Source organism: Erpetoichthys calabaricus, chromosome 10 (genome assembly GCF_900747795.2).
Source record: "Erpetoichthys calabaricus chromosome 10, fErpCal1.3, whole genome shotgun sequence".
Classification (NCBI taxonomy): domain Eukaryota; kingdom Metazoa; phylum Chordata; class Cladistia; order Polypteriformes; family Polypteridae; genus Erpetoichthys; species Erpetoichthys calabaricus.
The window spans coordinates 91,559,690-91,585,902 of NC_041403.2; the positions used below are offsets into that span (position 1 = coordinate 91,559,690).

Sequence of the window (26,213 nt, forward strand, 5' to 3'; positions counted from 1 at the left end):
TCTTTCTCTGGGTACAATCATTTCTTCTCATACCCTACAGCTGTGATTAGGTTAATGACAACTCTAACTTAGTGAGTAAGTGCATGCTGTGTGTGCTCAAGTGTGTCCCATCATCATAATATAAAAAAAGCTCAGAAAATTGATTAAATTCATTTCCATATATACTTTTAAGAAAATATACATTTTATTTATTTAATCAAACAGGAGCTGACTTTGGCTAGGCTGAGAATTTCTTAAAAAGTGAGCCTTCTGAACTTTTTTAGTAAGTTACAATACTATATGTAATGACTAAGTTTGCCAAACTTGACACATTAATTTAAAATGCTAAACATATTTTTTAATAAAAGCACAACTTACAGTTTCTCCAATTATGCAGCAAAAATGACTTGTTTTCTATAATTTGTTATTTGAACATTTATTATCAGGGAAAGTGTGATTTGCATGGCACTGTCTTAAGTTTATGTAGCATGAGTAGGAGAAGGAGACCACCTTACATACAGTATTTGTCTGTTGCAGTATACAGTATACTGTATACATATGGTATATGCCTGATCATGTTCTAATGGATTCAAGGCAAATTCAAGTTCATGATTGCATATGAGTTTAGCTAGCATTTATGTGTGTACATGTAACCATATTTGTATATATAATCTAGCTATCCAACAGCAGCTTGCATAGCACTCATCTATTTCCTCAATATATACACCTCAACTCACATCACTAAACCAATGGTGGTTTTACTTTTACTGTACATGCCCTGCTAAATACAGCAAGTAATTTGTGCAGCAGTGTTCCATATTTATGTGGCACGGTGGCACAGTGGAAGAGCATGGAGATTGTATGTTTTCGCTGTGTCCATGTGGTTTTCCTTTCCCACAATCCAAAGGCATGCAGATTAGGGAGATTAGCAATGCTAAACTGGCGTGTGTTTGTGTATGCTTTTGTGTGTGCAATCACCCTTCAATTATATGGTGCCCTGTTTAGGGGTTATTCCTGCCTTGCACCCTATCCTTGCTGTGAGGGGATCCAGCTCCCTCGTGACTCTAATCAGTATGAAGTGGGTTTGTAAGATACAATGATGGATGTTCCATTTTTAAGAAAACAATGAAGCAATCATTTTGTTCTAGTTTGGAGATAATACAATAGAATGTTCTTCATAATAATCAAAAAAGGCAAATACAATAAGCTTTACATATGCAGAACAATGGGATTTGGCACAGCCAGTGGTACAATGGATACATATTTCTAAAATGTAAAGGCTTTGGCACCATGTTAAATAAATACTAGAATAACAACAGTTACCTGTAAATTTTGTTTTGCAACAGTGGCACATTACAGTCAAAACCTTTCTATATTGTTTGTACAGAATGTGTCTGATGTTATAAGAATAGACAGAAAAATTAGGCAGTGGAAAGAAAATGGATGTTATTTGTCAAATTTATTCAGCATAATAACCTACATGATTTAATATTTGTTGCTTATATTTTGTTTACCCTGATATAGTACAAGTGACTCTCTTAAAGTATATGTCATTAAATTGTCTAATTAATCACTACTGACTATTCAAAGAAGCCCAGAGAAAGCACAGAACACAGATTAAACAAATAGCGGCTTCCAGTCTGTTTTTAGAAGAACCTGAAAAGTGTCAAATCAAGGCTCAAAGTGTTTACTCACTAAATTCATTTTAAATTCTATGGTGGTTGTACAGTTTATACAGTTAATTAGTATAAAAAATCATTTTTGGAAATGTCAAGTTGGGACAAAGTTGAAAAGCTGTAAATCATCTCCATTCAAACACATCAGTTTTCGAGAGTGAATTTTCACATACCGTAAATTAAATGTTTCAAGCTGCACAAACCCTGGTCAAAATTGTTTTCAAGTTTTTAACTTTCTTTGAATTCTCAGTTTAGGATTAAAACTATAATAAACAAAATAACTGAAAATTCTACTAATTCTTACAAACAAAAAATTTCAGATTTATAGATGTTGTTTTGTTTTGGTACTTTGTTGTCTGTGAAATCATGAAGGATCACATTAGCAAATTTTGTGACATTTGCCTGGTCACTGCCTTGTTTCTGTTTTTTCTATTTATTTAAAAATGGTGCAAATAATGAACTTAAACAAGAAAAAAGGGAATTAACAACTAATTTTTTATTTGATTGATGGCAATAGTGATGACATATTTTTGTCTTTACTTTTATGCTACAGTGGCAAAGTGGTTACGTGTTGGTGCCACACAGATCCAACATCCTACACTCTTAAAAATAATGGTTCTTTGATGGCATTTTAATTTATTTTACTGGAATGTGTAGTTCCTCATAGGACTATTGCTTGACAAAGCACGATTTCATTCTGGAAAGGTTTCATTGCATATAAATGTGGGTCTTTGCACTTTGAAAAACTTCCTAATATGTAGAAAAAAACCTGAATTTTTTAATGTGTGGTAGATTATCTAAAAGGACACTAACAGATTTAAGAAAACGTGAACTTAGCCTGTTATTGTATGCAGGAAGAGTCCTTTTCAAATCATGAGCCATTGTTATTTTACAGGTCTATTACCATCTGTCCATAAGTATTTACTGTATGGAGTCGATTACAGATCTAAATAAATAAAGGTTCTTTCTGGAACTTTCATGTGGATGGGTCTTTTGAGAACCAAAAATGGTTCCCCTATGGCACTGCTCTGAAGAACCACTCTGGCACCTTAATTTTTAAGAGTATATAGTACGTTTGAATCCTACTTCCCATTTGTGTGGAGTCTGAATATTCACATATGCGTGGATTTTCCTCAGACTACTCTTGCTTTCCTCCCACATCTCCAAACATGTATGTTAAATTAATTGGTAATTCCAAACTGGCCAAAGTTGGTTTGTGTTCGCAGGTCCTGATAAGAACATGTAACCTGTCCAGGTCTGTTTCCCTTACTCCTGCGGATTTTTTAAGCAAACAAAGTGTTAGCTGAGCTGGCCATGTATGCATTATCTGACTGCATACATCGGCTCTACCAAGAACATGGGAATAAACCTTGTGAAAGTATGTCCACTACAAAAAGCTCTTTAAAGAATCAGCATTTTCAGTCATCCCATTCATAGTTTAGTTCATTAAAAAGGCACATTATTTTTTTCATTGTTTCCAGTTAAGTACAATGTTTTGTTATGATTCAGCTCTCCAATAGATAAACATAAAAAAAGTAAAAAAGAAAATTAGAAATGATCTAATGTTGTCAAGTGCACCTTAATATATTTTCTCAGCCTGGTTTAATCTTCCATCCCAACAACTGCAATAACAACACTTCAAAATTGGGCACTTTAAAGGCATTCATGCACGGTGAAGAGCTAATGAAAAGCATGATGGGTATGCATAGTAAGGTGTCCATCCTCACTAAAGACGTTCTTAGCTTCTCCTCTTTCTCAGTGTGATCTAACCTTTCAAATTGCAGAAAATTTAATTTTATTGATTTCCGAATCTCTACCGAGAAAGACTTTCACACAAAAAATGATTCTAAAGGTTGTCACTCTTGTTCCAATTACTTTTCTATTCATTTTGATGAAAAATAGTTTGGTTAGCTTCTATGTAATGCTATGTAACTGCACTTATTTTACTATGAAAGAAAATGGTATCAATCCAATAACTTTCTGGCCCTTCTATTCCTATTACAGGTTTACAGGGAGGCAGCACCCATCCCAAGAGCATCAGGTACAGGAAAGGAGGAAAACTTGAATGAGGGCCCACTACTTCAAATACTACTTTGGGGAAAATCTCCTTTGCCAAACTCCTAGAGCTATTTATTTTTAAGGCATGCCCCAGGCTTTTCTTCATCAGCTTCTCTCCATTATATGGATCATAGGAAAAGCACATTGTCAGAGAAAGCAATTTGACTGAAGGCAACTCCAGTGTGTTCAAAATAAACCTGTCAATTTTGCTTGCTAAAAGTATACAGTATTACCAATCATAGCTTATTAGGGTTAATATATGTCCAGCAGGGTGAAAAACTTTTTCAAAATAGAGCTTAGAAAAACTGAAGGGGAAGCAGATAAAAAACGGAGGGCAATAAGATCAAGAGAAGACAATGTGACCACTTGCTAAAAGCTAGTGGGGTTGTGGGTCCACTTAGGAGACAGCTTAGCCAGATCTGAGTGTCAAAAAGTGCACTCAGAATAACGCTGAACAGAATGGCGGTCGATATTCCTTTTCCAGAATGTTTTGTTTGCTTTTACCTATAAAGCCTACAGTGTATCTGTAAAATGGAACTGAATTACTAACTTACAGAACACTTCTGCAATGTTATGTTACAAGACAGAGGTTTCCCCATTAACACTCAATTCCAGTCTACAAGTAAAAAAAGTCCAAGTTTATCTCCACAAGTATACTATACAAGGAGAAGGGACTTAGCTCTCAGGTGGAGCTATAAAATTCACATGTAATACTAATTTCAGAAGCAGGATGTTTATTGGGTAAAAACAGGGTCAAAAACCTTTCATTTCCTTGAAGTTGGTATCATATGTACACCCAGATAAGAAATGAAAAGACACACTGATGCTTGCAAAAATCAGCTGCAAATGCAAGTGGCTGTCAAAGCCAACTTCTCAATCTAACGTTCACAAGAGCTATACCAGGATTGAATTATAAAATTTACACACCAATTTAGCCTGCTGAGTGCTGACAGATGATATGTATTAAATGAGATGGGCCTAGCTACCCTAACTCGGTGAGCACAGTAAACGACCCACCTCCTGCCCCTAAGGGCACTCAAATTCCCAAAGGCTCAAAATGACTGCTAGTCTATATTAGAAGTAGCTGGAAAATATGCCTAAAGCTCATGTTCTCATAAAAATGACGTAGGAGCTCATTTAATTGGTGATCTCAGCACCTTTGAAAGGCCACTGATCAGTCGAGACTGGAAATATTATGGTAAATTTAGAAACATCACTAGCTCTCCTGTCTTAAAATATGATTACAACTTTAGATATGCTACTAAAATAAAGTTACTAATAAAACCGCCACAAGAAATTCTACAGGAACAAAGCAGTTGAAACCAAAAAAAAAATACACTGACAAGAAAAATGCAAGGATAGACAATGGATGAATGGCTACATGTATAAAATATAACTCCAGTCTAAAACTGTGGTGCCTAGTAAATCTACAGTTCTCCTCATCCTCACATTCAGGAACTCTGATAAAATTATCTCAGCGAACTCCTTTGATAGCTCCTCCACATCTAAGATAGTAAATGCTGTAAAGAAGCTGCAAATGAAAATAAAAGTAGCAAACATGCCAGAAGACATATACAATAGAAAACAAAATTAAACTTCAAAGGCTATCCTAAAATGACTTCAATTTGATGTAGTGCTGAGACATACTGGAGAGGGATTTGGGTTAAAGTGTTTTTCTTTAATAAAGCTACACAAAATATGTTAAGCTCAAATATCACTCAGGACAATGAGCTAGCATTCAGATTGTGCCAGAAAGGTTACCCTTTATAATATTCAACCTTTATTTATCTGTTGTACAAGTATATCTGTGCATTGTATCCACTTTTTGAGACACATAAAACACAAAAAACAGAAATCAGAGACACATAAAATACACAAATTGCAAAGTTTATATGGTTACTGTTGTGAACATGCACATTCTGTCATAAAAAGTTGTATTTGTTGGTTCACTTCCTGAACACAAATTATGTACCAACATAGATTTTTTATTTTACTATTCGCCAACAAAAATGTGAGGTGAGAGTAGGATGCTGTTGACACAGGACTTATATAAGGCTTGTATTGGAGTGTTACTTCTGTGTGTGTGTATCCTAGTCAATAGGCCTGGTATGGTTGATTCAACTGACACTACTGGTACACACTGCATGTGAGATTCATTATCAATTCCTACCTTACATCTCTTGTTGCTGGGATTGACCCCAGTTCCCCATTGAATGAAACATGTGGTTTAGAAAGATGTTTGTGCATTCAGTGCATTTTATGAGCACTGGGCAACACATTCTTTTGGCACTGTTCACTTTGGAAAGCACTAAAATGTTTATTAATGCATCATTATTTTTTAAGAATGGCAGGTAAGCTTTGTGGAGTGTGTTTTCAAAGTTTCCATTCACTTTTCAAACTTTCTTATGCTTTTTATATTTATATTTGTAATCTGATGATAAATATTGCTCACTATTGTTTTTAAATCATTTTTGTACATTCCAGGGTAAACAGCTCTATTTTATATCAATATTATCAATTCATCTTCCTGAAAAAGTACTGCTTTACACTGTGTCAGTAAGTGTCACATGTTTGTTGTCTGACTGAAATTAATTTGAACATAATACATATCTCATTCAATATGTACAGGTATGTAAAAATCACAAAGAAAAGTGCAGAACTGACACCAAATTATCATTATTAACAAACCTAATGGGAAATACTGCTTGAATGATCTAGTCCCCGGAGTTACATGCATTGAACCACACTAGAGTGAGCACAAAACACCCATTCCGGTGCACCTTCAATGGCTCCTTGTGTCTTATAGGATTGAATATAACATTCTATTACTAACTCATAAAGGTTTTAAACAGCCCTGTACCTGACTCTATCAGTAACCTTCTCCATCACTTTGCTCCTGTCCACCCACTAAGGTCCAGCTATTCTGGCAATCTCATTGTGTCACCAACTAACCTGCACTCTATGGGTGACAGAGCCTTCAGCTCTATTGCACCCAGACTTTATAATGACCTCGCTAAATTAATTAGATCAGCTGACTAAATTAATTATTTTACAAAACAATATAAAACTCATTTGTTATGGGAGGCATTTAACTTTACCCTGATATTCTGACCTTTCCTCTCAGTCCAGGTGCTCAAGATAATTTGAGTTTGTATTACAATTTATGTTATTTGTCAGTTTTCTCAATGTATGTGTATTTTTTTAATTCTAATTTAAAGCTTTGTGCTTCCTTATTTAGTGTTTTATGCTGATATTATTTTGTATCCAATATTGTGCATTTGATCTTTTTCTGCTTTTTCCCTGTTGTTCATTTTGAATTTTTTTGAAAGGCTTTGAGAATGGAAAAGATGCACTAAAATATTATTATTACTATTATTATTATTATTTAACATTTGAGATGTTTCCTGAAATGTCTATAATGTCTGTAAAGAATGTGAAAGTCAATAATTGAGTCCCGTAAATGTATTGCTCACTAAAGAAAATCAGATATTGTAAAAAAGATCTGAAGATCAAACTTCAGTACTGATAATAAGACACACGCAGTGCATTAACCTGCATTTGATGTTAGAGAGATATAAAAATATGCATAAATTGGCAAAACCAACACAGTGCATTAATGACTAACATCCTTTAAATCCATCCATCCATCCATTGTCTCCCGCTTATCCGAGGTCGGGTCGCGGGGGCAGCAGCTTGAGCAGAGATGCCCAGACTTCCCTCTCCCCGGCCACTTCTTCTAGCTTTTCCGGGAGAATCCCAAGGCGTTCCCAGGCCAGTCGAGAGACATAGTCCCTTCAGCGTGTCCTGGGTCTTCCCCGGGGCCTCCTCCCGGTTAGACGTGCCCGGAACACCTCACCAGGGAGGCGTCCAGGAGGCATCCTGATCAGATGCCCGAGCCACCTCATCTGACTCCTCTCGATGCGGAGGAGCAGCGGCTCTACTCTGAGCCCCTCCCGGATGACTGAGCTTCTCACCCTATCTTTAAGGGAAAGCCCAGACACCCTGCGGAGGAAACTCATTTCAGCCGCTTGTATTCGCGATCTTGTTCTTTCGGTCACTACCCATAGCTCATGACCATAGGTTAGGGTAGGAACATAGATCGACTGGTAAATTGAGAGCTTTGCCTTGCGGCTCAGGTCCTTTTTCACCACGACAGACCGATGCAACGCCCGCATTACTGCGGATGCCGCACCGATCCGCCTGTCGATCTCACGCTCCTTTCTTCCCTCACTCGTGAACAAGACCCCAAGATACTTGAACTCCTCCACTTGGGGCAGGATCTCGCTACCAACCCTGAGAGGGCACTCCACCCTTTTCCGGCTGAGGACCATGGTCTCGGATTTGGAGGTGCTGATTCTCATCCCAGCCGCTTCACACTCGGCTGCGAACCAATCCAGAGAGAGCTGAAGATCACGGCCTGATGAAGCAAACAGGACAACATCATCTGCAAAAAGCAGTGACCCAATCCTGAGCCCACCAAACCGGACCCCCTCAACGCCCTGGCTGCGCCTAGAAATTCTGTCCATAAAAGTTATGAACAGAATCGGTGACAAAGGGCAGCCCTGGCGGAGTCCAACTCTCACTGGAAACGGGTTCGACTTACTGCCGGCAATGCGGACCAAGCTCTGGCACTGATCGTACAGGGACCGAACAGCCCTTATCAAGGGGGCCGGTACCCCATACTCTCGGAGTACCCCCCACAGGATTCCCCGAGGGACACGGTCGAATGCCTTTTCCAAGTCCACAAAACACATGTAGACTGGTTGGGCAAACTCCCATGCACCCTCCAGGACCCTGCTAAGGGTATAGAGCTGGTCCACTGTTCCGCGACCAGGACGAAAACCACACTGTTCCTCCTGAATCCGAGGCTCAACTATCCGACGGACCCTCCTCTCCAGGACCCCTGAATAGACTTTTCCAGGGAGGCTGAGGAGTGTGATCCCTCTGTAGTTGGAACACACCCTCCGATCCCCCTTCTTAAAGAGGGGGACCACCACCCCGGTCTGCCAATCCAGAGGCACTGTCCCTGATGTCCATGCGATGTTGCAGAGGCGTGTGAACCAAGACAGTCCTACAACATCCAGAGCCTTGAGGAACTCCGGGCGTATCTCATCCACCCCCGGGGCCCTGCCACCGAGGAGTTTTTTGACCACCTCGGTGACCTCAGTCCCAGAGATGGGGAAGCCCACCTCTGAGTCCCCAGGCTCTGCTTCCTCATTGGAAGGCATGTTAATGGGATTGAGGAGGTCTTCGAAGTACTCCCCCCACCGACCCACAACATCCCGAGTCGAGGTCAGCAGCGCACCATCCCCACCATATACAGTGTTGACACTGCACTGCTTCCCCTTCCTGAGACGCCGGATGGTGGACCAGAATCTCCTTGAAGCCGTCCGAAAGTCGTTCTCCATGGCCTCCCCAAACTCCTCCCACGCCCGAGTTTTTGCCTCAGCAACCACCAAAGCCGCATTCCGCTTGGCCTGCCGGTACCTATCAGCTGCCTCCAGGGTCCCACAGGACAAAAGGGACCGGTAGGACTCCTTCTTCAGCTTGACGCCATTCTTCACCGCCGGTGTCCACCAACGGGTTCGGGGATTGCCGCCACAACAGGCACCGACCACCTTACGGCCACAGCTCCGGTCAACTGCCTCAACAATAGAGGCACGGAACATGGCCCATTCGGACTCAATGTCCCCCACCTCCCTCGGGATGTGGTCGAAGTTCTGCCGGAGGTGGGAGTTGAAGCTACTTCTGACAGGGGGCTCTGCCTGACGTTCCCAGCAGACCCTCACAACACGTTTGGGCCTACCACGCCTGACCGACACCCTCCCCCACCATCGAAGCCAACTCACCACCCGGTGGTGATCAGTTGACAGCTCCGCCCCTCTCTTCACCCGAGTGTCCAAGACATGTGGCCGCAAGTCTGACGACACGACCACAAAGTCGATCATCGAACTGAGGCCTAGGGTGTCCTGGTGCCAAGTGCACATATGAACACCCCTATGCTTGAACATGGTGTTCGTTATGGACAATCCGTGACGAGCACAGAAGTCCAATAACAAAACACCACTCGGGTTCAGATCGGGGGGGCCATTCCTTCCAATCACGCCCTTCCAGGTCTCACTGTCATTGCCCACGTGAGCATTGAAGTCTCCCAGCAGAACGAGGGAGTCCCCAGAAGGTATGCCCTCTAGCACCCCCTCCAGGGACTCCAAAAAGGGTGGGTACTCCGAACTGCGATTCGGTGCATACGCACAAACAACAGTTAGGACCCGTCCCCCCACCCGAAGACGAAGGGAAGCTACCCTCTCGTCCACCGGGGTAAACCCCAATGTACAGGCTCCAAGTCGGGGGGCAATAAGTATACCCACACTCGCTCGGCGCCTCTCACCGGGGGCAACTCCAGAGTGGTACAGAGTCCAGCCCCTCTCAAGGAGATTGGTTCCAGAGTCCAAGCTGTGCGTCGAGGTGAGTCCGACTATATCTAGCCGGAACCTCTCAACTTCGCGCACTAGCTCAGGCTCCTTCCCCTTCAGAGAGGTGACATTCCACGTCCCAAGAGCCAGCTTCTGTAGCCGAGGATCGGACCGCCAAGGTCCCCGCCTTCAGCCACCACCCAACTCACACTGCACCCGACCTCCTTGGCCCCTCCCATAGGTGGTGAGCCCATGGGAAGGGGGACCCACGTTGCCTCTTCGGGCTGTGCCCGGCCGAGCCCCATGGGTGCAGGCCCGGCCACCAGGCGCTCGCCATCGAGCCCCACCTCCAGGCCTGGCTCCAGAGTGGGGCCCCGGTGACCCGCGTCCGGGCAAGGGAAAACGCTGTCCAAAATTGTTTTCCATCATAGGAGGTTTGTTTTAACCGCTCTTTATCTCATCCCTCACCTAGGACCAGTTTGCCTTGGGTGGCCCTACCAGGAGCATAAAGCCCCGGACAACAGAGCTCCTAGGATCATTGGGACACGCAAACCCCTCCACCACGATAAGGTGGCGATTAAAGGAGGGGCAACATCCTTTAAATAATTAAAACATTCTTTAAATAATTTTGAAAAACATCAAAATGCCTTGAAGAACACAATATAATATCACTAAGAATCCTTGCACAAGCATAGTATAGATCCTTAATAAACTATACAAACATCAAAAAATTAGAAATTATCAAAGAAAGTCAAATCACTAGATGTGGTTATAGCACTGCAACTTTGTCCGTTACACCCACCACCTTCATGTCCTCTCTGACCACATTCATAAACCTTCTCTTAGGCTTTCCTCTTATTCTCTTCCCTGGCAGCTCTATCCTTAGCATCCTTCTCCCAATATACTCAGCACATGTCCAAACCAACGCAATCTCGCCTCTCTGACTTTGTCTCCAAACCGTTCAACTTGAGCTGACCCTCTTATGTACTCATTCCTAATCCTATCCATCCTCGTCACACCCAATCCAAATCTTAGCATCTTTAACTCTGCTACCTCCAGCTCTGTCTCCTGTTTTTTGCTCAGTGCCACCATCTCTAACCCATATAACAAAGCTGGTCTCACTACCATCTTGTAGACCCTCTCTTTCACTCTTGCTGATACCCGCCTGCCACAATCACTCCTGAAACTGTTCTCCACCCATTTTACCCTGCCTGCACTCTCTTTTCTAACCTCTCTTCCACAATCCCCACTATTCTGTACTGTTGATCCCAAGTATTTTAACTCATCCACCTTCGTAAATTCTACTCGCTGCATCCTCACCATTCCACTGACCTCCGTCTCATTTACACACATGTATTCTGTCTTGTTCCTACTGACATTCATTCCTCTCCTCTCTAGAGAATATCTTCACCTCTCCAGGGTCTCCTCAACCTGCTCCCTACTCTCGCTACAGATCACAATGTCAACAGCATACATCATAGTCCATGGGGACCCCTGTCTAATCTCGTCTGTCAACCTGTCCATCACCATTGCAAATAAGAAGGGCTCAGAGCCAATCCCTGATGTAATCCCACCTTCACCTTGAATGCATCCGTCACTCCTACCGCAGACCTCACCACTGTCACACTTCCCTCGTACATAACTGTACCACTCTTATATTCTTCTCAGCCACTCTTGACTTCTTCGTACAATGCCACAACTCCTCTCTGGGCACCCTGTCATATGCTTTCTCCAGGTCCACAAAGACACAATGCAACTCCTTCTGGCCTTCTCTATACTTCTCCATCAACACGATCCGAGCAAATATTGCATCTGTGATGCTCTTTCTTGGCATGAAACCATACTGCTGCTCACTAATCATCACCTCACTTCTTAACCTAGCTTCCACTACTCTTTCCCAAAACTTCATTCTGTGGCTCATCAATTATATCCCTCTGGAGTTACTACATTTCTGCACATCTCCCTTATTCTTAAAAATCGGTACCAGTACACTTCTTCTCCACTCCTTGGGCATCCTCTCAATTTCCAAGATTGATGTAAACAATCTGGTTAAAAACTCCACTGCCATCTCTCCTAAACATATCCATGCTTCCACAGGTATATCATATGGACCTCAGCCTTTCCATTCTTCATCCTCTTCATAGCTGTCCTTACTTCCTCCTTGCTAATCCATTGCACTTCCTGATTCACTATCTCCCCATCACCAACCTTCTTTCTCTCTTACTTTCTCCATTCATCAGCCTCTCAAAGTACTCTTTCCATCTGATCAACACACTCTCATCACTTGTGGGTACATTTCCATCTTTATTCTTTATCACCCTAACCTGCTGCACATCTTTCCCAGCTTGGTCCCTCTGTCTGGCCAATCAGTACAGGTCCATTTCTCCCTCCATCGTGTCCAATCTCTCATACAACTTATCATATGCCTTTTCTATAGCCTTCGCCATCTCTCTCTTCACTTTATGTCTTATCTCCTTGTACTCTTGTCTACTTTCTGTATCTCTCTGACTATCCCACTTCTTCTTTGCCATCCTCTTCCTCTGTATACTCTCCTTTACTTCCCCATTCCACCACCAGATTTCCTTATGCTCCTTCCTCTGTCCAGATGTCACACCATGCACCCTTCTAGCTGTCACCCTTACCACTTCTGTTGTAGTTGCCCAGCTGTCAGGTAACTCTTCACTGTCACCCACTGCCTGTCTTACCTCCTCCCTAAACGCAACCTTGCAGTCTTCCTTTTTCAACTTCCACCATTTGATCCTTGGCTCTGTCTTCGCTCTCCTCCTCTTCTTGATATCCGATGTCATCCTACAGACCACCATCCTATGCTGCCTAACTACACTTTCCCCTTCCACCACTTTGCAGTCTCTAATCTCCTTTAGACTGACTGCCCTGCATACTGTAGAATATAATTTACTTGTGTGCATCTTCCCCCACTCTTGTACATCACCCTATGTTCCTCCCTCTTCTCAAAATACGTATTCACCATAGCCATGTCCATCCTTTTCACAAAATCCACTATCATCTGACCTTCTTCATTCCTCTCCTTGACACCATACCTACCCATTACCTCCTCATCTCCTCTGTTCCCATCACCAACATGTCAATTGAATCTGCTCCAAACACCACTCTTTCTCCCTTGGGTACACTCTCCTCCACCTCATCCAACTCACACCAGAAATAATCTTTCCCATCCATTGCACACCCAACTTGCGCGGCATATACACTAACAACGTTCATCATACCACCTTCAAATTCCAGCTTCATAATCATCACTCTGTCCGACATTCTTTTCACCTCCAAAACACTCTTAACATATTGTTCCTTCCTCTCAGCCTTTCAATTACTTTTGTCGATTTCTTTTGAAAAATCTGGGAAAAATAGTTACTTTAGGAGGAATACACAAAGGATTAGACAGTACCAGTTTTGCAGATTAGCTATTCAAATTCAATTTAAACAAATCACTTGAGGAAACATGTGCAATACTGCTTTCCTACTCCAACACTAGATCATTTAACTAAGTACAGAAATGCAAACCATCCACCAAGCTTTGAACCCATCTTAATCCAACTGAGGTACTCTGAAGCCTAAGGTCTAGTATAACACCAGAGAGGAACCAGCCCAGTCCTTCACAAGGCACACTGATGAACACAGTTACTCAGTCATACTAGACCAGTTTAGAAACATCATGTCTTTAAGGCCTGGAAGAAACAAACACCCAAAACCCAGAGAAAAACCCACAAAAATAAAGAATAAACATGTAAAATAAACAAACAATGTCCAGGACAGGATTAGAATCATGTGTCCTACAGGTATAAGGCAACAGCACTTAACTAAATATTGCACCACTATGCTGCTAATACAAAAGTTGTCCTACAAACCTAAAGAGCTTGAATTAAGTATTTGTATTTAAATAATTTTATTCTGATTGCTTCTGAAAGAAATACCTTCTTCATTATGCTTCTTCAAAGCTGACAACAACTGTTAAAGTCTACCTAGTTTATAGGAAAGTCAAACCATTCTACCACTCAAGCCACTGAATGCAAATTTAAAGTTACTGCAAGACCAGCATCTCCAAAGACCCCTTGTTATAACCAGGGGAATCAGGAGGAGCTGGATGTTTTGGGAGGAGTTGGAAGTTTGGGGTGGTTCTGGATATTGGTGTCAGGTGAATGCTTATTAACCATATTACACAGAATCTTTGTTCATTTTTCTTTGCACATTAACCACATTATATCTAACCTACAAAACAGCCATGTCACTGCCTAGCCACTACAGCATCAACTGATGGCTAAAGCATCAACCAAAAAGCTGTTGTACCAAACAAGATAACCATGGAGTTATCAAATTTTTAGACCACTGTTGTAACTACTGTATGTCAACTTACAAAGCTACAGTAATTTCACAGTAGAAAACATTAGGCTACTGTTGTTTAACACAAGAAATCTTATTTGTGTAATCTGTCTGCATAACACGGGTCTACATAAGATGTGTTTTCTTTATATCGAGTAACGGTGGAGATCAGTCATGAATACCTAAATATACAGCATGCTACAGTTTATACCACTGGCCACTGTAGACCTAATGTAAACCTAATGATCTGTATGCTCTTTAAATCAATTTAAAAATCACTTCATCTTTCTAAGTGGTCATGGGCATCAGCTATGCTTCACCCAAAAAAGCTACAAAATTGTAATGTGCCTCATGTTGGCTACTTACAGCATTGAAAGTTATTTCTAATCATCATTAAGTATACATACAGTACATTTAACCAAGGTTTCTTATAAAACCTAATTTGTATACATGTCAGCTATCCTGTTAGTTTATAAGAGACTAGAGATACAATTGCAATTTTGAGTAGTTTTTAAGCATATGCTTTTTTATTTTTGCTAACATATTATGATCATCCTTGCACTCAAAAAGAGGTGTTAATGTCTCACAACAAAAAATTGTAATTTCTTTTAAGATAAAGCAATAAATATTGGGTAACAGGTGAACTCATTATTGTGGAACATTTGAAAAGGGTGGGCAGGAAAAACAAAAAGAATGTCAAACAAGACTGACAGAATCAGAGCATGTTTGATATTTAAGCAGTTGAACCATTGCAATTCTATTAAATTATTCGTAAAAAGAAACAAACACAAGTTTAAATGTTTTGTACAGAGCCCAGTATACTGTATGTCAGGAAGGAAAAATAAAAATAATTAATTCCGATGAAATAATGATTTATTCTGACCATTATTTTTTTTTCCTGCCTTACACCTACAGAGCACCATAGCTTTTGTAATAGACAAAAATCTGCAGAATTTATTTTGATTTTTTGGGGTTAACTGTATATTTCAAACAGATTGAGACACACCATGACATACATTCATTTATTTATTTAATGGTGCTGGGTTGCCTGTTGTATTTATTTATTTGGACAGTAATTTGCAGTTGATTGAAAGATTTATAGAATGAATATTTGAATCAGTAAAGTTGCATGTGGGTGAATGTTTATGAAGGATGCAAGATAATTAAGCATATAATGTTAGAATAAACTGATTATTTAACATTTAATTTAACATTATTGGTCTTATAAGTTACAAAAGGTATACAGGTCTTTGCATAAAACACTTGTTAAACATTCGCTACAGGAAAACCTGCTAAGGAGTGACCAGTGGAAATGGTTTGTGATGGTGTGTCAAAAACATTCAGCTCCTTCACAAACATTTACCTACAAACATCCAACAATATCCAACTCGCCCCATTCTGCAGGCTGCAGGGGGACATTCTCACCCTATTGCAGAAGCATACATGCAAGTCAGGAACCAGTCATGAGAGGGATGCCAATCCATCACAGAGCACAATCAACTGTTTATCTAAACTCACTCACACCTGGAAAATTGAGAAATACCAATTAACTTAATGTGTATGTCGTGCAAGATGTGGGAGGGAAATTAGAACAGCTGGAGTAAAAAAAATCAATCACAGATAAAGCTTGAAAATACCACACTGACAATGACTTAGCTGGGGTTTAAATCCAGTTGCTCAAAACTGTCACAAAGAACCAGTAACTGCTTCACTGCCATGTTACCAGCCAAGAGGAGTATTACCCTAGACCTCCATTGAAATATTGTTTGATATACTTGGAAGAAATATGATTTCTGGAGAGCTAAGTAGCACCATGCATTGTCACAGCTTGACCTTTTGGTCAAATATATTTAATAAGTAGCTCACATAGGATGTTTTTTGAAGTCACATTTTAAACAATTCTACTCTATTCTTCTTATCTAAGCCTTCTAATGACAAAAGTGTAGGAAAATAATTTACAACTGAGGTGGTATTTTATTTTATACTTAATTCTGGTGTACTTTGTCAGAGTAATTACTTCATTAGTATATATGTAAGTATTTTGGGTGCAATTAGAAGTTTTTACCATTTACTCACTGTGTACCCTTGCAAAGAACTGGCGCCCTCTTCCCCACAACACTGCTTTGGAAAAGTGGGTTCATAGGATGGATGGATGGAATGCGTATCCAGTGCAACTGTAAAGGTACCTGTTTAGTCAGTTATTGAATAATTATGGGATTTGGGCACCTACCTATGCCAATCCTTGTGCAGCACAATTAGCAGCAACAATTCATAATTAAACTGTACTTACATGGGTTGTTATGGCACAAATATTCTGGAAGCAGGCATGAATTGCGGCAGTGCTCAGCTAAGAGGTTACCAAATCACACAGTCATTAAATACATTAAATGAGAATGAAATTTAAAAATAAAAGGCTGACATCTCTGAGCCCCCAGGGGTTTATGTAATATATCTGATCAGTAAACTGGTCCTCAATAACTGCACTTTGGCTTTAGATCGTCAATGAAACTCTACCACGCTTTATTTCTCCCTCGGTCTCCTCTTTTTCTTTCTATTTCAGTTTGAGCAAAGCTGAAAACTCCCTCTGTCCCCATGGCCCTCCTTTAAACACAGACCCCCACGTCCCCCCCGCAAGCCATCAACCCCGACATTCTGACACCTGCTCCAGTCAGCTCTTACACTATCACTACTGTTTCTGCTTTTAAAATGCTCGATTTCACGTCTGTCTGTGTCAGAGTGTTCCATGATTTATGTTGCGTCTTTGCTGTAAATCGTGATTTGTCAGAGAAAATTTGGCTAGATAGTTCAGTGGCAAATCTTGGTGGTTTTACGGTTATGTGCACAAGGTAGAGGCGTCGACTGGCTCTCTCTCTCTCTCTCTCTCTCTTTATATATATATATATATGAAAAAAAAAACTAGTGCTGACTCTAGGTCAGCGTTAGCCGGGATGTTGCTGGCCGTTTTGCTCAAAATTTTACGGCAGGCTGTGCCTGATGCTTTCAACTGCTTTTCCTATCGTCTTTTGCCTCACTCGCATTTAAGCGCATCACCGGTTTGCCAGCTTCTACGGCTGCTCATTTCAAATCGGGTTCTTTAAAAACGGAGCAATCACTCGGCGGTTTTGAATCATTAGTGTTTGACGCCTCTTTAAGTCGGAATTCCCAATTTTTTTCCCCGGGATAAGCAAGAAAGTGTCGCCGTCTCTAGTCTTGGATGAAATGACCATTTGGTGATGAATTCTTAATGACAAGTAAAATAACGGAGCAGGACCAGCTCGCAGTATTTCAGTGAACGGTCCCAGTGGCGACTGTCAGAGGAGGGGTGGAGAGAAGTTCGAAGCGGGGGAGGAGTCCTTTGTAAATGCTTTCTTAAATGAAGGGACATGGGGGTAATTCCCGGAGGCGCAAAAGGTTGAGAACCCGCGACATATGAGGTTTTTACGGAGGGCATCCCCCAACTTTAAAATATAGGACAGATGCTCCGTGCGGCCCCAAGACGTCACTCACCGTTGCCTTGACTGGGACATAGAGCACCGGCTTGACAGCTGCGCCTTTTTTGTGGTCCGCTCGAGAGCTGCTGCCCACCTGGAAACCTTTGGATTTCACCCAGAATTTAAATTTGGCGTTGATCAGGCTGTTTTCAATGAAGCTGCACTCGTCACTCTGCAGAAGTGTTTGCAGGATTTTGTTGTATTTCCGACGGGTGACGGTCTTTGTCTTTCCTGAGTCCCCGTAAGTCCGGAGGCACCACTCCTGAAATTCACTGAACATCTCTCCCTCAGCACTCGGGCTACTCCTTATCAAATCCACAGTCGCCTTCCTCGAAGACATGCTTTCCTCTCCTTTCTTATCTTCTTCTTCTCGTTTTCTTCACTCAGCAGCCTGTACCAGCGAATTATTGTGCCTCCTCCGTGCAAGTCTTCTGATTTCGCTGTCCGGCCCCCTCGCAGTCACACCTGTTCGCAGCAGCGCGTCTCCCGTCCCAAACGCGACACGAATGTCAGCTGCACACATCCTCCTCCGAGCAACGGACGCGGGAGGGGGGGGGGCGGTGTGATGGCTGGGAGGGGGTGAAGGGGGCTGTCCTACAAAGAGGCTCTCTCCCACCTGTGTGTCAAAAAATGCTCAAGACGCGTGTCGAAATAATAGAAGGCGACGCTGCAAGCGGGATAGGAGGGCTTTCAAACCGAAGCGCACACCCCAACCCCCATGTGCTGCTCACGACGTGCTCCTTTTATTTGCATTTTGTTACCCACGCGTCTGTTTCTCTTCGACACCTGTTAGAATAGCAGCGTGCATCCTATCTGGTGGTCGACCGATCTGCCTACCCAATAGCAGACCTCGCGTGTGGTTCAAGACAAAATAAAATCGTGGAAGATGAGCACTTCGTGACCGACTGGCGGCGTCATTCTTATCGTTTAGGTGTCCATCTTAGCAAAAGAACCCAAGACGAACGGGACCTAAACAATACCACCATCTCTTAGCCAGCGGTGACAGCATCGTGCGACTGGAAGGTAAATGTTAAAAAAAAAAGTTAAAAGACTTTCAAGAAATATGGAGAACCCGGTTTCCACTATGCAAGGTGGGCGTACATACGGGACCCCGTGCCGTTATGCTAAGTTGCCTTTTTTCTTTCTTTTGCAAGTTTAAGGTCACTTAAGTTATTGTTGCCGCCTCTCGGCTCCTGAGTAGACGCTCATTTGAAATCGCCACCCAGGCGGAAACACTGCACGCTGCCAACAATGAGGGACACCTGCCAACTCGCCCCATCCCGCAATCCGCTTGTGTGTGCCAGCTGCCTTATGAAAACCACAGGCTGGCAGGTTTTGACATCGCATGGTGCTTCGTTTTCCGTTTGTTACAGACCGTAGGCTGCACAGTGGCGCTTGCACCTTTGCTCAGTACGGCTTCAGTGTAGTTTTTTTTATGTTATTGTAACCCACCTACATAGGTCGCCTCATAATGGACTGGCACCCTGGCCAGGATTGGTCGTTGCTTGTGTCTGGAGTTGCCCACCTGTGATAGTGTACTGGGAAGAAAAACCTCTTGTGAAGATGGGTACAGTACTTGAGTTTCATCGCCCTGGATATTTGCATAAAAAGCAGTGACACCCAGTGCACAAAACATAGGCAATATACAGCATTACTGGTTTCAGTGCTGGGATAAGACAGGAATTTAATGCATCATTTGAAAAACGTTATTCTCAAACTCACATACTCCAGTTCATGGAGATAAAACCTTATCAAAGCAGCACTGGCCACAAGGTAGGAAACAGCCCCGAGCAGTGTGCCAGTCCATCAAAGGGCCCACTCATGGACATGCCAATGTTTAGACTCACACAGGGCCACTTTGGAATCTCCAGTTAACATTTTCTTCAAGTTTTTCAGACGGGATGGAGAACAGTGTAACCTGACGGAAAACCCATCCGGACTCCTCACTGACAAAAAAACAGGCATGGGATTCAGACCCAAAACACTAGATGAAGGGGCAAAGCTCACCTCTGTTCCATTCCCGGAGTTGTAAATGCAGAATACAATTTGAGATAGCCGCTGCACTAGGGTCGCAATCCAGGTGGTTCGGCATGTGGTGGATGTGGCAATGCACTATCAGCACATGGTCCCAATCTCTCACTCTGTGTCTTAAGAAAAATAGAGGACACAAGAGAGAAAAATGAGACTAATGTATGTCCCCCTCTCCGATGTGACACAGAATACCCTTCCCTTCAAAGACTGCAAGGTTTTGCAGTGAATTACTGAAACACCTTAACTCAACTAAAAACATCCTCATGTGCTTAGGATCTGTAATTGTCTCTTACCTCAGTTTAAAGAGACCTTATTTACCTTCTCCCACGCATTGATTTATTTTAGTCACTGCATGAGAAACAGATTTTAGGTGATTTCCAACAGAGATCATATTGTAATACATGTAATGGTAATTAATTTGTAACTTTCACTTGTATTTTATCTGTTTTCCTCTACATTAATGACACCTGCGATGTCACTTTAAGCATAACTTTCTCAAGTTCTTAAAATAAAAAGATTCTCTGAGTCCAATATGACAGAGATCAGTAGAAGGCACTCAGATGGCCCCAGCTGTTAGTGACCAAGTATCTGCTACTGTATATTCCTAACTCTTAGTGCCTTGCTGAAAAGCTAAACCTAACCATATAAAAACTGTAAACAGTAAATGGTCCAAAGTGAAGGCTTACAGGTTATTCATGTTAACCTCCCTCTCTCAAGTTCTCTTGTACACAATTGAATTGCAACGATAGGTTTATTTTGACAACAATAGTGGAGTGTTTTTTGAATTTATTGGATTGTACCTTACATATGCTTGGAAGCCTAATAAGTGCTGTTTTTTATTTTTTTTACTTCTGTCAGCTGTATAGTAAGAGCAAAAGGTTATCACAAGCAGGTAAATAGTTTAATTTATTCACTTATTTTAGACTCCATGACACAATCAATAGAGAAAGTGTGAGTGTGAGACAAACGAGGAGAAATAAAGGCATAGGAGGCACACTGAGAGTCACCTTGAGGAGGCAAGTAAGGTGCCTTAAAACAACAGTCTCAAAAAACTGGCTTTATGGGAACAAGCTCAAGAGAAGATGAACTAGTCAAGAGATTTTGAGACTCACAAGGATACCAAGGAAAGGCAACTTGGCTGGTCGTAATAAAAGATGAAAACAAGTAAGTTCCATTTTGACATTATCACGTGCTTGAGCATTCTTTAAAATAAACTACATAGCAATACACTTAGAACATTTAAGTATTACTAAAAGTGTCAGCCCACCACAATGAAACCAAGTTGTGTATTGAGGAGTAAATAATGTTCAAAAGAAAATTTTATAGAATCTTTTATAGAATTCTGCGGTGGGCTGGTGCCCTGCCCAGGGTTTATTTCTGCCTTGCGCCCAGTGCTGGCTGGGATTGGCTCCAGCAGACCCCTGTGACGCTGTGTTAGGATATAGCAGGTTGGATAATGACTGACTTTTATAGAATTTTACATTATTAAGATGAATTCATTATCATCACACCTGTTTAATCCATCCCAAAGTTGGGGGGACACATTCATTTATGAATTGAAATTTACATTTAAATATTTATGTGCGTTTTCTACTCATTAAATTTTATTATATTTCTTCCAGATGAGTACTGCTATATTGTTATACACAGTATGTTAATCATTAAATTTTTTCAGAAAAAGAGGATTTTTCCTTTTTTAAATGAAGAGCAAAGGTGCAAATGTTTGTTAGCTGAAGGTCGTGTGTATACTGTACACTGTTCTTTTCTTTTATTTTTCACTCATTATTTAATGTGTTCATATATTTAGTACAAATTTCCTATTTGACAATATGATTTTGCATTCCGTTCTTGTAATAACTATCTCCTAGTTATACTACAAATAGTGGGTATAGGGAAGATCATAAACCATGACAATTTTAGCAAAGTATGGTAATGATAGTCTGTTTAAAATTATTAAATAAAGTTCCTTTTGAGTAAGAAACAGAGGCAGTAAGAACTTTACTGTACTGTACATGCAATACATAGATGTGCAAGAAACTTTCTGCTTGAACTGATTTCTGTTTTGTTATGCTGTCGTGAAGCAATATGGTCTGAATTAATACCATGAAAGTTTGCAAAGCATACATACCTACTTTTTGAAATTTTTTACAGTAGTGTCACAGATCAATCCACTCTTATATTCTGATGACATTTTGATCTTATTTTCCCATTGTCTATGTAAAACGGAAGCATTTAATCTGTGTTGTTATTTGAGATTTTAGGGAGTAAGCAAGATGGTGCATATCAACATGTATTCTATCATCAGTAGGCGTCACCACTGGACTTTCAAAAATTTGCCTGTTTTCCAACTGCAGTTTCATTAAGAAGAGAGGCATCTGTCAAGTGAGAATATGACTAGTGCTGTCTTGCTGTGTTGCAATCAGAAGTGTAACTTGTACTGCAGGTATTACCGACTACTTTAAACTAATTACTTGTAACATTGCTCTTTAACTGGACAGCTTTTTGAGCTGTCACTTCCTCCACTGACATTAAATAACAACCTTAAATAAGGGAAAAACATTGTGACCATCAAAGCTTTACTCTGCACTTTCTAATTAGATGGTTTTTTTTTTTATTGAATGTGCTGTGACACACAGCAGAAAGACTCCCATTAATCTTCAACATTTCCCCATGCACAACTGTGTAGAACATAAATGCTGCCTTCCCTTTCTTCCAAATCTGTCTTTTTTATTCTCCATAACAAACACCAGGCCACTATCTGCATTTGCATTGAAAGCTTACTTTTCTTGAAATATTTTCATTTTTTACATATCATTATAATTTTTAGTGCATATGACTTTGAAATATTATTCATAGCATCCTAAAATTATTGTAGATTCTCCTCTGAATATTTGCTCAAGTTAATGTAAAGTATTCCTCCTGATAATGCAGTCAGTTGGCTTGAATAAAAAAAAACTTTAAAAAGCAGCCAGAATTATTTCTTCTATTACCATTTTTCAAAGGCTGTTTTCTGCCAATACAAGTCTATATCTTTGATGACATACCCATATGTGATTCCTGTTGTTACTCCACCTTTATTGTTACCACTCCCAGGTTCACAAAAACAAAACATCTGCACCTACAGCAGCAATCAGAGGTTTTCAAGTTTCTGGATGATGGGACACAGTTGCAGTCAGATACCCAAATGGGAATGAATAATCATTTTACTGCACATGAGAGGTAAGTGTGTATCTTTAACAGCCTCCAGTGAAAACCAGAAGTCATCGTTTTCAAATTCTAAATGACAGATGTGTGCTTTTCTGTATTTTTGGGGATAACTAAACTGACACTTATCCTCTGAGGCTATAAAATTCCACTCCTGGGGGAATATTTTTGTCTGTTTCTCTTTACAGCAAACTGAGATAACACATTTTTCCAATGGGGTTTACTGCAGTTCTGCTTTTGCTTTCTACTGTAGGTCACTCTGGGAGTTGCTTCTCTCTGTTATTTAAAATTCCTTTACCGCTTTTGTAATTTTTTGCATAATGTCAGCTGTTCTGTTTTTAATTTTTTTTATTTAGGATGAGATATACACTATTAGCACCTTATGATTTCCAAGTATTACATACATTTAAATCAAGCAGTTCAGAGTAGTTTAAAACAATGTTCTCTTACCCTTATGTTTATATGCAGTTGTTTCTTTATAATATAATCGTGGTTATATATAATATTTTGATAGATTCTTGCAGGAATTTCCCTTTTGTGACTGAAGAAGCTCTAGAGCCAGACAGCAGAGCCTAGGGAAAGAAGGAGCCAGTCAACAGAATTCTATCCCTTCAGTGCACCACTTGTTTTTCTGCAGCTGACAAGACATCCTATAAGCCTCTTGAGAGACTGCTGAGCACTGTGATAGAAACGAATGAGCAATTTGCTTTTGTTATATAGTGTCTTTTATTATGAATATTAATTACCACACATCATGCATAAAAGGACAGAAGTAAGTTTAATTCTGCATGTGAAATGTACCGAAGAGAAGATAAGAAAAATATTAACCACAAGCAAACAGTGCCTGATTTGGCTATATTAATTTAGAACAGGCCACAAAATACAGCATTTATAATTATATAAAACGAAGAAGAAAAAATGCAGCCTGGTTTATTAATAACATCATTCGTTTTAAATATTTGAAGGCACAAACATTTACTTTGAGGCATTAGTCCTAGGTTGCCATAGTGATTAGTTATAATGGAAAAATGCCAGTGAGACTGGACAAAAACTGTGGAGAGCAGGGCCACACATTAGTATTGAGTTATCTGTCCAAAGGTGAGGAAGCTTGCAAATTGACATAAAGACATTTTCTGAAAACCCCCTACTGTACCATAAAGTGGTGATTGTCAAGCAAACAGCAGATGAACAGACTGAGAAACATCATGGTTAAGAACACTGAAGAAGGATCATGGGTCTGAAAGTCTTCTATGTATTATTGATCTTACTGAGCCACTGTGGAGGCTTTAACAGGGTACTAAACCTCAGAATTGGCATTTCTAAAATCTGGCTTAATAACATAAATGCAGTACCATATGTAGACTCTTACAAACTTTAAAAGCTACTGTATAGAATTTTTCCAGTTGGGGCAGATGGAAAATGCTTCAGTAGCATTTTTTGCCACATTAAGTTTAGAGCCATTAGGTTCAGAGCAGTCTTTGATGGCAAATACAGATATGTGAAAAAATGTGTTGTCTCATGAACATAAAATGAAGAAATTTCAATGAAGTTTGTAATTAAAGTGATTTTGAAATGTGTGAACCATGAAGAAGTCTGATGTTTTTTCCAGACAACTGATAAAGAGTTGGCAGTTGAAATAAGCTTTTCTAAAATACCCTGCAATATGCCATTACTGAAGGCAAACATGGTGGGTGACAGTAAAGCCACTTGTCAAAAATCATACTGCTGAAAGAACAGGGAGCTGTCAGTTGACACTGCTAATTTTGTGAAGGTATCAGCCGTTATTTTTTTTTTCTCTGCTTTAACTTCAAATAAAATATAAACATTGTGTTTTGTCTTGCACTTTGGGGCGCAAGGATTGCTGTCACTATGAAAATAATTCCAGGTATCTTGGACTTCTGAGTGTATTATTTTTAGATTTGCTCATTTCTGAGTTCCATGTAAAAATCTCTGACTTTTCAAATTCAGTTCACTTTACTTAAATATCAGCAACCATTTTTCCAATGTTAAATCAAAGTGTAAATTACAATAAGCAGTGCAACGTACAGGAATACACCATATGCCATACATTAAGTCAGACCTTTACTTTATTCTACTGTTGAGGCTGAAATCTTTAATAACACTCACCCACAGTCACAAGTGCTAATGGAAGCAGCATTCACTTTTCTATTTAAAGTACTTAGGGGGCTGTGCCCCTTGCTCGCTTCGTTCACCAACCCCCAGGCCTGTGCTATGTACTAGCCTCTTTGTAGTTCTGCTGCTCGGGTTTGGAGATGCAGATGTACAATTCAAACAGATTTTTATTTTCATGGGAATTGTTACATATGCATAATAGAACTAACTATTTTACATTACAGCGAGTAATTAACCTTATTAAAAAATAGTAAAACGTAATAATTTGAAAGTAAATTATGTTTCATGTTGCATTGGAGTTATTCGTTGTGTAATACAATTTTGTTCAGTTTGGCTTTGAAATTAATCCGCAAACACTTTTTAAACTTAACTTTTACTGTAAAACTTCAGTAAAAACAATTTTTTGAATTAATTTTTCATTAATATCGCATTGAATTTTTATTCTGTGTTTGGACTTTCATCGTGACAACGCAACGTATACCTGCCCATAATTTAATTTCGTTTCTTTCTCTCTACTAAATAAAACAACTTTTTCAAACATTTGGCTCTGAGACTTGTTAATTGTCTTTGCAAAAGCTATTCTAACGGGAAACTGTTAACGTTTTAATACGAATGGCATATCAAGATCTCCTTTGTTGTCTAATGTTATCCGCGGAAGATGTACTACATTAACTTTCTTGGATACATCCTTCTTTCTACAGTAATTTGTGCAGTGGAAGACTGGACGGTGTTAACGGTTGTAGATATTCTACGGGATATTGTAAGTTGATGTTTTCATGTTCCTCACGATCACCACAAACTGTTTCAGCATAGTCTATTGATACACATTTAACTAATTTGAAGTGTGAGAGATCAACATTTTTGCCATTAATTCG

At 40.4% G+C, this 26,213-nt stretch overlaps 1 protein-coding gene across 2 annotated transcripts in view; it reads right to left on the minus strand.

Annotated features, from left to right (window-relative positions):
• Positions 1-18,694, minus strand: part of nol4lb (nucleolar protein 4-like b) — a 310,443-nt gene extending 291,749 nt beyond the window's left edge. The window contains exon 1 of one of the 2 annotated variants that reach the window (XM_028811589.2): positions 17,987-18,694. In XM_028811589.2, coding sequence (XP_028667422.1) covers positions 17,987-18,310 — 324 coding nt within the window. In that variant the 5' untranslated portion in view covers positions 18,311-18,694. The remainder of the gene's footprint in view (positions 1-17,986) is intronic. The other variant, XM_051932422.1, reaches the window with a different exon arrangement.
• Between the last annotated feature and the right edge of the window lie 7,519 nt (positions 18,695-26,213).